This window comes from Cherax quadricarinatus, chromosome 27, assembly GCF_038502225.1.
Source record: "Cherax quadricarinatus isolate ZL_2023a chromosome 27, ASM3850222v1, whole genome shotgun sequence".
Classification (NCBI taxonomy): domain Eukaryota; kingdom Metazoa; phylum Arthropoda; class Malacostraca; order Decapoda; family Parastacidae; genus Cherax; species Cherax quadricarinatus.
This window is the reverse complement of record NC_091318.1, coordinates 19154637-19168004: the sequence shown is the minus strand read 5'-3', so window position 1 is coordinate 19168004 and position 13368 is coordinate 19154637. Positions and strand designations below refer to the sequence as shown.

General features: G+C 41.3%; 1 protein-coding gene across 13 annotated transcripts in view; it reads left to right on the top strand.

The window, feature by feature from the left end:
- Positions 1-13368, top strand: part of cic (Putative transcription factor capicua) — a 653343-nt gene that overhangs the window by 543734 nt on the left and 96241 nt on the right. For all 13 annotated transcript variants that reach the window (XM_070089069.1, XM_070089070.1, XM_070089072.1 and 10 more), the window contains exon 12: positions 2394-2588. In XM_070089069.1, the coding sequence (XP_069945170.1) occupies positions 2394-2588 (195 nt within the window). The remainder of the gene's footprint in view (positions 1-2393; positions 2589-13368) is intronic.

The window sequence follows — 13368 nt, the reverse complement described above, 5'->3', positions numbered from 1 at the left end:
GGGCTCCCATTATCATTTACACCTGGCACCCCAAACTTACCTACCACACCCTCTCTAAAAGTTTCTCCTACTTTAGCATTCAGGTCCCCTACCACAATTACTCTCTCACTTGGTTCAAAGGCTCCTATACATTCACTTAACATCTCCCAAAATCTCTCTCTCTCCTCTGCATTCCTCTCTTCTCCAGGTACATACACGCTTATTATGACCCACTTCTCGCATCCAACCTTTACTTTAATCCACATAATTCTTGCATTTAGTAGTAGTAGTAATACAATATGGTACATGAGTAAAAGGATATCAAAGCTATTACTTGGGTAACATGAAAATAAGTTAGACAAATATAGACTGGATAGAGAAGGCCTGTTTCAGTTTTCATTCTCTGTAATGTGCTTTGTAATGTATTTGTAACGGCTTGACAAAGCTCCTGGAGAGCGAAACATTGCGAAATGTCACATTAGTTGCACTTGTGTCCTTTTACTTTACATATTGTCGGTAATTCTAATTACACTATTTTTATTATGCAGATGTTTTTTCAGTCATTGGCTTTTTCACTTCAGTATAGAGATTACATGCTGCAGAGAGTGGAAATTTAGGTAATCAGTCCTTCAGCTTTGACAGAAGATGTTCAGAAGTCTTAATTATTGGAGAGAAGAACCAGGGAAAGACATAATAACATCAAAATTACTCAGAAGAATTGATAAGGTAGACAGTAACAAGCTGTTTGAGAGACAGCAAGCAGGTACTTATGGGACAGCTTGAAGTTAAAGAAAGAGTTCCATGTCATAGGGATGTCAGGAATTATTTCTCCAGTCTCAGAGTGGTTGGGAGGGTGAATGACCTTGACACAGAAGTAGCTAGATGTCCATGAGGCTAGGAGGGCTAAGCTGACCCTGTGCTTGGTTTTTCATGGTTAGTTTAGGTCATTTTCTAAGGTGGTTTTTTCATGGTTTTATTGTGTTTCTTGGTGCCAATTGATAAACCAGGAATAAGCCTCAAAGTCGCAGAAATAGTCGATTTTCAGCAACTTGACTGAGGAAAGGTAAGGCTCTCTTATCCCCTTCAGGTCTGATTTCTAAGTTTTTTTGCTAGGTCTGCTGCTTCAATTGTTGGTATGTCTTAATCCATGACCAAACATTCTTAATTATGGTTTATTTTCTAAGAAATGAAAATGTAAATTTTTGTGTGTGGAGTCAAAATGGAGGTCAAGGGTTATATAGAAGAGGTCCAGGCACATGATTAATGAACAATGGGAATGTTGCTTTAGTGACTGAAATGTCTACAGTGTTTGTTTTGGACTGCTTTGAATTGGGATTTGTTAAAGTAGGATAAAATTGGCCAAATGACTGAATTCTAGGGTTGCTATGATAGTTAAATGGGCATTTTCCTGTGATCAGTGGATAGTATGAAAGGCAAACTGGCAAAATAGCCAAGAATTATTAGTTTGAGGCCTATAGGGGCAAAATTTTTGATGCTTAAATTGCCTGCATACTTCTGTTTGCAGGCCTACATACTTCTGTAAGTATATATCAATTCTTTTGTGCCATTACCTTTAGATAAAGATTCTGTACCATTTTGGAAGATGAAATAATTTTTTTAATTTTTAAAAAAATGCTGACACAAGTGGGTTGGAGGCAGTGGAGAGGTCGTGTCTGAGGATAATGCAGAGAATTCGTAGTTTGGAAATTAGAAGGTGCAGGATTACCAAAACTGTTATCCAGAGGGCTGAGGAGGGGCTGTTGAGGTGGTTCGGACATGTAGAGAGGAATGACCTCAAGAGTGTATAAATCTGTAGTGGAGGGAAGGCGGGTAGAGGTTGGCCTAGGAAAGGGTGGAGGGAGGGGGTAAAGGAGGTTTTGTGTGTGAGTGACTTGGACTTCCAGCAAGCATGTGTGAGCATGTTAGATAGGAACGAATGGAGACAAATGGTTTTTAGGACTTGATGTGCTGCTGGAGTGTGAGCAGGGTAATGTTTATGAAGGGATTCAGGGAAACCGGCAGACTGGACTTGAGTCCTAGAGATGGGAATTACAGTGCCTGCACTCTGAAGGAGGGGTGTTAATGTTTCAGTTTTATAACTGTAGTGTAAGTGCTTCTCTGGCAAGACAGTGATGAAGTGAATGATGGTGAAAGTTTTTCCTGGTGGGAAATGGCTGATGTGTTAATAAAATAAATAGAATAACAAGTGGCTTTCAGTTTATGGGGTGTCGACTGTGAAAGGGTCAGTGGTGGTAATACTTATAATTAATTATATGTAATTGTATTAAATAAAAATTATTATAATTGATATGAACAGCTGAGTGGAAGGCTAGTGAGCCTTATGTTGTTTATAACATGACTGGACTAACTACTTGAGAAAAAATATTTCATGCCTTTTGATTTTGAATTTGCAGACCATCATTGTCAACAGAGGAGGTGGTAACACTATATGGTCCAACAGGATCAGCCCAACTTGGAGCTGATCAGTTACAAGTAGCTGGAAAACCTTCTCCTATCCATCTAAAACCTTCTTCTCTGCACCTACCTTCCACACCAACACTCCAGATGCCCACCACATCCACATTACAGTCCACAGGCAGTGCCTTCAGGTAAGTCAAACATTTATTGAGGATTTGTTTATGAAATACTGTAGTCACATGAAAGGAATGAATATATAACTTTACTTTTTTATTTGGCAAAATGTGCAGTGCCATGTAAAAACCGTAAATAATTAGGAAAAAATGAAGTAGTTTGGATTTCTAATAGTAAATGTATGTATCTTTATAAATTATAAAATAATTTGGGATTTTATGGCAAAAATCATTGTATACTTCCTCTCAATCTATGAGGATTTTATTCTTTCAAAAGGCTGTGAAATGCAAATCTGGTTGTATTTGTCCAAAAAGGTACATTCCCTTATCTGAACATTGTAGCACTGAAAGGGTATCTTTCAACAGTAACAAGAAGCTTTAACTCCATAAGGATTGCCTCTTTGTCTTCATTTTTTTTTTTTTCAAAAAGTTGGTTGTCTCCCACCGAGGCAGGGTGACCCAAAAAGAAAGAAAATTCCAAAATCCCCCAAAAAAGAAAATACTTTCATCACCTCACTCACACATAATCACTGTCTTTGCAGAGACACCCAGATACAACAGTTTAGAAGCATGTATAACATACCCCTCCAAACTGCCAATATCCCTTTGGGATATTGGCAGATTGGAGGGGTATGTTATAGTGCAGGCATTGTTAAAGTGCAGGGATTGTACTTTCCATTTCCAGTACTCAAGTCCTGCTTTGTAAAAATAACCGATTTCCCTGAATTCCTTCACTAAATATTACCCTGCTCACACTCCAACAGCTCGTCAGGTCCCAAAAACCATTTGTCTCCATTCACTCCTATCTAACACGCTCACACATGCTTGCTGGAAGTCCAAGCCCCTCACCCACAAAACCTCCTTTACCCCCTCCCTCCAACCTTTTTGAGGATGACCCCTACCCCGCTTTACTTTCCCTACAGATTTATACCCTCTCCAAGTCATTCTGCTTTGATCCATTCTCTCTAAATGACCAAACCACCTCAACAACCCCTCTTTGGTCCTCTGACTAATACTTTTAGTAACTCCACACCTCCTCCTAATTTCCACACTCCGAATTCTCTGCATAATATTTACACCACACATTGCCCTTAGACAGAACTTCTCAATTGCCTCCAGTCGCCTCCTCGTTACAACATTTACAACCCAAGCTTCACACCCATATAAGAGCATTGGTACCAGTATACTTTCGTACATTCCCTTCTTTGCCTCCATGGATAACGTTTTTTTTCTCCACAGATATCTCAATGTACCACTCTCCTTTTTTCCTTCATCAGTTCTGTAAAAATGATCTTGATGATACCAGAAGTCAACCTTACTGTAAGACTACGACTCTTCATACTTGATAATTTTTGCTTTGTATGTGTACTCCAAGCAAAACCCTTGATAGAAGGAATGAAGTTTGTATTTTTTTTTTTCAACACATCTACCATCTTCCACTGAGGCAGGGTGACCCAAAAAAGAAAGAAGCACTTTCACCATCATTCAACACTTACCATCATTCACACATAATCACTGTTTTTGCAGAGGTGCCCAGATATGACAGTTTAGATGTCACTCTAAACAGTCAAAAAAAAAAAAGGTGGGAGGGGGATGTGCCAGAGTATAGAGGTACCAACACTTTTATGTGAGTGAGAGGCATGGGTTTCAAATACTGTAGGGAAATGGAGACTTGAGGTAGTGGAGACATCAATGTTTGGGAGCAATGTGTAGTGTGACTATCATGCAGAAAATTTAGAGCATCGAAATTAAAAGGTAATGTGTGGGTGGCCAAGGAGAGCCAAGGAGGGGTTGTTGAGGTGGTTTATGCATGTGGAGAAGATGGAGAGGATAGGCTGCTGAAGATGGCTTAAATCTGGGATGGAAGGTAGAAGGGGGAGGGGTCGCCCCAGGAATGATTGGAGGGAAGGGGTACAAGATGTTTTGAGTTTTAGGGGCTTGAGTATTCAGTAGGTTTGAGTGTTCTTCTTAAATAGGAGTGCATGGAGACAAATTGTTTTTATTACACATGTTGCTGGAATGTGACCAGGGAAACTTTTATAAAGGGATTCAGGAAAACCAATTAGCTGGATTTGAGTCCTGGAGGTAGGAAGGTCAATGCCTACACTCTGAAGGAGGGGTGAGGATGGTACAGTTGGAGGGTAATTTGATGGAAAGATGGCAATTGAATGAATGTTGGTGAATATGCTTTCTTTGGATCACCCTGTTGTGGCTGGCGATGCCTGCGGAGTTAAAACTATGCAAAACATTTTTCATAATGAAAAATAGGTACTTCTTCCTGAGTCATAAAGAAACAGTACATAAAGTACAGCTGAACAAAAGCCCTTCTTGTGTTTAAAATATTTTAATATGAATTCAGTAAAAGTACCCATACTGTACAAGATAAATGTTATGATGGATGCATATGTATATAATTAGCAGTTGATGAGTAAGACATTGAGTACTAGGTATCTTTATTTCTTAAACATTTCTCTTGTACAACAGGCTTCATGAGTCCGATACTGAGGTGATAACAGTTCTGGTGACAGTAGAAGTGAGGAAGTAGTTTTGAAGCAATCAGTTCCCTAGCCTTCATAAAATTTGGTCTCTTAGCTTAAAGCAGAGGCATTATGCCAGAAACTTGCATACCAGAGCTGGAAGTGAGAGGTAGCTGGAGGTCACAGTGATTGGAACCCACTAGTGGAAGTAGGTAATGCTAAACACTTTTTAACAAGAGTCACAGAAGGCATCCCCTGTACCAAGATACCATGGTATCTTGAGACAAGGGATACAAGTAGCATGTCTTACTATCACTAGTGGGTCAGGTTCACCTGTGACATCTTACAAATACCCTGCACTTCCAATCCCAGTATACAATTCTCTAGCTTTGTCTCTTCAAGCTGAGATATTGACCATTGTCTTTCAATTTCTACCTCTCCACTTCTACTGACCCAGTACTATTATCACTTCTGTATCCAACTGATAAAGCCTGCTGTGCAGGCAAAATGTTTTGGCAACAAAGATAGTGTTAACATGTGTCTTACTTATCAACTTGATATTGTACGCCTTCATAAAATGAGTCTAGTGATTGGTATTAAGTAAATATAGGTACAGTATATTTTTTCTGTCTCATAAACATGTAAAATTTCAGGTACGGCTTGCTACTGCTACTTACACTTAGGTAACACTGCACATGCATGGACAGGCATATATATATACACATGCCCCTCTGGATTTTGTTCTATTTTCTTACTGGTTCTTGTTTTTGTTTATTTCCTCTTATCTCCATGGGAAGGTGGAACAGAATTCTTCCTCTGTGAGCCATGCGTGTCGTAAGAGTCAACTAAAATGCCAGGAGCAAGGGGCTAGTAACCCCTTCTGTATTTTTTTTTTTTTTTCAACAAGTTGGCCGTCTCCCACCAAGGCAGGGTGATCCAAAGAAGAAAGAAAATCCCCAAAAAGAAAATACTTTCATCATCATTCAGCACTTTCACCACACTCACACATTATCACTGTTTTTGCAGAGGTGCTCAGAATACAACAGTTTAGAAGCATATACGTATAAAGATACACAACATATCCCTCCAAACTGCCAATATCCCAAACCCCTCCTTTAAAGTGCAGGCATTGTACTTCACATTTCCAGGACTCAAGTCCGACTATATGAAAATAACTGGTTTCCCTGAATCTTCTTCTTCTTTCAATGTACCAGCCGTATCCCACTGAGATGGGGTGGCCCAAAAGAAAAAACTGAAGTTTCTCCTTTCAAATTTAGTAATATATACAGGAGAAGGGGTTACTAGCCCCTTGCTCCCGGCATTTTAGTCGCCTCTTACAACACGCATGGCTTACGGAGGAAGAATTCTGTTCCACTTCCCCATGGAGATAAGAGGAAATAAACAAGAACAAGAACTAGAAAGAAAATCGAAGAAAACCCAGAGGGGTATGTATATATATGCTTGTACATGTATGTGTAGTGTGACCTGAGTGTAAGTAGAAGTAGCAAGACGTACCTGAAATTTTGCATGTTCATGAGACAGAAAAAAGAACACCAGCAATCCTACCATCATGTAAAACAATTACAGGCTTTCGTGTTACACTCACTTGGCAGGACGGTAGTACCTCCCTGGGCGGTTGCTGTCTACCAACCTACTACCTAGGTTTCCCTGAATCCCTTCACTAAATATTATCCTGCTCACACTCCAACAGATCGTCAGGTCCCAAGTATCATTCGTCTCCATTCACTCCTATCTAACACGCTCATGCACGCTTGCTGGAAGTCCAAGCCCCTCGCCTACAAAACCTCCTTTACCCCCCTCTTTCCAACCCTTTCAAGGACGACCCCTACCCCTCCTTCCTTCCCCTATAGATTTATATGCTTTCCATGTCATTCTAATTTGATCCATTCTCTCTAAATGACCAAACCACCTCAACAACCCCTCTTCTGCCCTCTGACTAATGCTTTTATTAACTCCACACCTTCTCCTAATTTCCACACTCCGAATTTTCTGCATAATATTTACACCACACATTGCCCTTAGACAGGACATCTCCACTGCCTCCAACCGTCTCCTCGCTGCTGCATTTACCACCCAAGCTTCACATCCATATAAGAGTGTTGGTACTACTATACTTTTATACATTCCCTTTTTGCCTCCATAGATAACGTTTTTTGACTCCACATATACCTCAATGCACCACTCACCTTTTTTCCCTCATCAATTCTATGATTAACCTCATCTTTCGTAAATCCATCCGCCGACACGTCAACTCCCAAGTATCTGAAAACATTCACTTCTTCCATACTCCTCCTCCCCAATTTGATATCCAATTTTTCTTTATCTAAATCATTTGATACCCTCATCACCTTACTCTTTTCTATGTTCACTTTCAACTTTCTACCTTTACACACATTCTCAGACTCATCCACTAACCTTTGCAATTTTTCTTTAGAATCTCCCATAAGCACAGTATCATCAGCAAAAAGTAACTGTGTCAATTCCCATTTTGAATTTGATTCCCCATAATTTAACCCCACCCCTCTCCCGAACACCCTAGCATTTACTTCTTTTACAACCCCATCTATAAATATATTAAACAACCATGGTGACATTACACATCCCTGTCTAAGACCTACTTTTACCGGGAAGTATTCTCCCTCTCTTCTACACACCCTAACCTGAGCCTCACTATCCTCATAAAAACTCTTAACAGCATTTAGTAACTTACCACCTATTCCATATACTTGCAACATCTGCCACATTGTTCCTCTATCCACTCTATCATATGCCTTTTCTAAATCCATAAATGCAATAAAAGCTTCCCTACCTTTATCTAAATACTGTTCACATATATGCTTCAATTTAAACACTTGATCTACACATCCCCTACCCACTCTGAAGCCTCCCTGCTCATTCGCAATCCTACATTCTCTCTTACTCTAATTCTTTCAATTATAAACCCTACTGTATACTTTTCCTGGTATACTCAGTAAACTTCTTTCTTTCTTTCAACACATCGGCCGTTTCCCACCGAGGCAGGGTGGCCCAAAAGGAAAAACGAAAGTTTCTCCTTTTACATTTAGTAATATATACAGGAGAAGGGGTTACTAGCTCCTTGCTCCCGGCATTTTAGTCGCCTCTTACAACACGCATGGCTTACGGAGGAAGAATTCTGTTCCACTTCCCCATGGAGGTAAGAGGAAATAAACAAGAACAAGAACTGGAAAGAAAATAGAAGAAAACCCAAAGGGGTGTGTATATATATGCTTGTACATGTATGTGTAGTGTGACCTAAGTGTAAGCAGAAGTAGCAAGACATACGTGAAATCTTGCATGTGTATGAGACAGATAAAAAAAAGACAACAGCAATCTTACCATCATGTAAAACAATTACAGGCTTCAGTTTTACACTCACTTGGCAGGACGGTAGTACCTCCCTGGGCGGTTGCTGTCTACCAACCTACTACCTAGAACTCGGTAAACTTATTCCTCTATAATTTTTACAATCTCTTTTGTCCCCTTTCCCTTTATATAAAGGGACTATACATGCTCTCTGCCAATCCCTAGGTACCTTCCCCTCTTTCATACATTTATTAAACAAAAGTACCAACCACTCCAACACTATATCTCCCCCTGCTTTTAACATTTCTCTCATGATCCCATCAGTTCCAGCTGCTTTACCCCCTTTCATTCTACGTAATGCCTCACGTACCTCCACCACACTTACATTCTGCTCTTCTTCACTCCTAAAAGATGGTATACCTCCTTGGCCAGTGCATGAAATTACCGCCTCCCTTTCTTCCTCAACATTTAAAACTTCCTCAAAATATTCTCGCCATCTACCTAATACTGCCCTCTCCCCATCTACTAACTCCCCTACTCTGTTTTTAACTGACAAATCCAAACTTTCCCTAGGCTTTCTTAACTTGTTTAATTCACTCCAAAATTTTTTCTTATTTTCATTAAAATTTCTTGACAGGGCCTCTCCCACTCTATCATCTGGTCTCCTTTTGCACTCTCACCACTCTCTTCACCTTTCTTTTACTCTACATATACTCTTCTCTTCTTATAACACTTCTGCTTTGTAAAAACCTCTCATAAGCTACCTTTTTCTCTTTTATCACACCCTTTACTTCATCATTCCACCAATCACTCCTCTTTCCTCCTGCCCCCACCCTCCTATATGTTACTAAATTTAAAAGGAGAAACATTCGTTTTTCCTTTTGGGCCACCCTGCTTTGGTGGGATACAGCCGGTTTGTTGGAAGAAAGAAAGAAGGTACAGTATGTGAAATAATGAGACACAGCGTACTATGTTAGGTGTAATTCTAAGTTGGGCTAGAATCCATCTCGGGCTTTAGGCTGTAGCAGTGTTAAATCAGTGATGAACAAAGTTTCATAGGGCATTTCCTTTTCAGAATCAATGATAATCATTGTGTCATAAGGTACCCAGCTGGAGTCATGGAAAGAGCTGCTGTGCTACCTTGGGTTGTGGTGGTTTAGGGCACAGGAGTTTGTAGCCTAGGGAAAAGAATTTTCATTTTTCATTGTAGAAGTACGTAAGAAATTCTTTGGAGGTACCTTGATGCAAGCTGTAGTTCTGGTAGTGTTACAACACTTATGTACTGAGCAAGGATTGTGAACAATGCATTAATATACTGTACATTTCCATTGTTTGATTGCTGTTTTTATCATTAGTGTGCTCCTTAATGCCTGGTGCTATCCATATTGCTCCACACTACCCATAATGTCTCATGGCTAACAATGTACAGTGGAAACCCGAATATCGGCTGCTGCGTTTATCACGCAAATCATATTTAGGCTGGTTTTGGGCTGAAATTTTGCTCCATATTTCGGCCAGTGCCTCGCAGATCATCTGTATTATATACATCAGTCCACCTCCTGCTGGGACGCCGCTGCGTAGGTGAGTCAGTCTCCCTGTGTCTCTCGGTGAATGAGCATATACTCTGCTTGACTGTGAAGTAAGCCACCATGGCCCCAAAGAAAGTTCCCTGTAAAGTTCCTTTGGTAAAGAAAGTGAGAAACACGATGGAATTTAAGAAAGAAGTTGTTGAAAAATATGAGAGTGGTGTTCGAGTGCTAGAACTTGCCAGGATGTATGGGAAGTCCAAATCAACAGTCGCTTCTAGCTTGGCAAAGAAAGAACAAATCAAGGAAGCTGATGTGGCGAAAGGGGTAAACATGTTAACGAAAAAGAGATCACAAACAATGGAAAATGTGGAGAGAGGCAGGGAATGTAAAAGGCAGGCAGGGAGTGTAGCAGGCAGGCAAGGATTGTAGCATGAAGGGAGGGAGTGTAGCAGGCAGACAGGGAGTGTAGTATGGAGGGAGGGAGTGTAACAGGGAGGCAGGGAGTGTAGCATGGAGGGAGGGAGTGTAGCAGGCATGCAGGGAGTGTAGAAGGGATGCAGGGAGTGTAGAAGGCATGCAGGGAGTGTAGTGTGGAGGGAGGGAGTGTAGCAGGGAAACAGGGAGTGTGGAAGGGAGGCAGGGAGTGTAGTAGGTATGCAGGGAGTGTAGCAGGCATGCAGGAAGTGTAACAGGGAAGCAGGGAGTGTAGTTGGGAAATGGAGTGTGGAAGGGAGGCAGGGTGTGTAGCAGGCAAGCAGGGAGTGTAGCAGGCATGCAGGGAGTATATCATGGAGGGAGAGAGTGTAGCAGGGAGGGAGGGAGTGTAGCAGGCATGCAGGGACTGTAGCATGGAGGGAGGGAGTGTAGCAGGCATGCAGGGAGTGTAGCAGGGAGGGAGGGAGTGTAGCAGGCATGCAGGGACTGTAGCATGGAGGGAGGGAGTGTAGCAGGCATGCAGGGAGTGTAGCAGGGAGGCAGGGAGTGTAGGAGAAAGGCAGGGAGTGTAGCAGGCAGGGAGGGAAGTAACCCCAGAGTGGGCTTTGATACCTGAAGTCCTTATGGAGGGGGATTCCCCTTCCAAACAATAATCAGTCCTCCCTCTCTCCTCCCTGTCTTCCATAAGCAAACAAGAGTCTTCAATAAAGGTATGTAATAGTGATTTAAATGTTCATTTATTGATTTTATTTAGTTCTCATTGTTTTGTGTATTTTTTTTTTTTTTCAACAAGTCGGTCGTCTCCCATTTTTTGTTAATATTTTTGGGTATCTGGAACATTTTTTTTTTTATTATTTAAGAAGTCGGCTGTCTCCCACTGAGGCAGGGTGACCCAAAAAGAAAGAAAATCCCCAAAAAGAAAATACTTTCATCACCATTCAACACTTTCACCTCACTCATACATAATCACTGTTTTTGCAGAGGTGCTCAGAATACAACAGTTTAGAAGCATATATGTATAAAGATACATGACATATCCCTTCAAACTACCAATATCCCAAATCCCTCCTTTAAAGTGCAGGCATTGTACTTCCTATTTCCAGGACTCAAGCCCGGCTATAATAAAAATAACCGGTTTCCCTGAATTTTTTTTTTTTCCAACAAGTCGGCCGTCTCCCACCGAGGCAGGGTGACCCAAAAAAGAAAGAAAATCCCCAAAAAGAAAATACTTTCATCATCATTCAACACTTTCACCACACTCACACATTATCACTGTTTTTGCAGAGGTGCTGAGAATACAACAGTTTAGAAGCATATACGTATAAAGATACACAGCATATCCCTCCAAACTGCCAGTATCCCAAACCCCTCCTTAAAGTGCAGGCATTCTACTTCCCATTTCCAGGACTCAAGTCCGACTATATGAAAATAACCGGTTTCCCTGAATATTTTTATTTTTTTTATTATCACACTGGCCGATTCCCACCAAGGCAGGGTGGCCCGAAAAAGAAAAACTTTCACGATCATTCACTCCATCACTGTCTTGCCAGAAGGGTGCTTTACACTACAGTTTTTAAACTGCAACATTAACACCCCTCCTTCAGAGTGCAGGCACTGTACTTCCCATCTCCAGGACTCAAGTCCGGCCTGGCGGTTTCCCTGAATCCCTTCATAAATGTTACTTTGCTCACACTCCATCAGCACGTCAAGTATTAAAAACCATTTGTCTCCATTCACTCCTATCAAACACGCTCACGCATGCCTGATGGAAGTCCAAGCCCCTCGCACACAAAACCTCCTTTACCCCCTCCTTCCAACCTTTCCTAGGCCGACCCCTACCCTGCCTTCCTTCCACTACAGGCTGATACACTCTTGAAGTCATTCTGTTTCGCTCCATTCTCTCTACATGTCCGAACCACCTCAACAACCCTTCCTCAGCCCTCTGGACAACAGTTTTGGTAATCCCGCACCTTCTCCTAACTTCCAAACTACGAATTCTCTGCATTATATTCACACCACACATTGCCCTCAGACATGACATCTCCACTGCCTCCAGCCTTCTCCTTGCTGCAACATTCATCACCCACGCTTCACACCCATATAAGAGCGTTGGTAAAACTATACTCTCATACATTCCCCTCTTTGCCTCCAAGGACAAAGTTCTTTGTCTCCACAGACTCCTAAGTGCACCACTCACTCTTTTTCCCTCATCAGTTCTATGATTCACCTCATCTTTCATAGACCCATCCGCTGACACGTCCACTCCCAAATATCTGAATACGTTCACCTCCTCCATACTCTCTCCCTCCAATCTGATATCCAATCTTTCATCACCTAATCTTTTTGTTATCCTCATAACCTTACTCTTTCCTGTATTCACCTTTAATTTTCTTCTTTTGCACACCCTAACAAATTCATCCACCAATCTCTGCAGCTTCTCTTCAGAATCTCCCAAGAGCACAGTGTCATCAGCAAAGAGCAGCTTTGACAACTCCCACTTTGTGTGTGATTCTTTATCTTTTAACTCCACGCCTCTTGCCAAGACCCTCGCATTTACTTCTCTTACAACCCCATCTATAAATATATTAAACAACCACGATGACATCACACATCCTTGTCTAAGGCCTACTTTTACTGGGAAAAAATTTCCCTCTTTCCTACATACTCTAACTTGAGCCTCACTATCCTCGTAAAAACTCTTCACTGCTTTCAGTAACCTACCTCCTACACCATACACTTGCAACATCTGCCACATTGCCCCCCTATCCACCCTGTCATATGCCTTTTCCAAATCCATAAATGCCACAAAGACCTCTTTAGCCTTATCTAAATACTGTTCACTTATATGTTTCACTGTAAACACCTGGTCCACACACCCCCTACCTTTCCTAAAGCCTCCTTGTTCATCTGCTATCCTATTCTCCATCTTACTCTTAATTCTTTCAATTATAACTCTACCATACACTTTACCAGGCATACTCAACAGACTTATCCCCCTATAATTTTTGCACA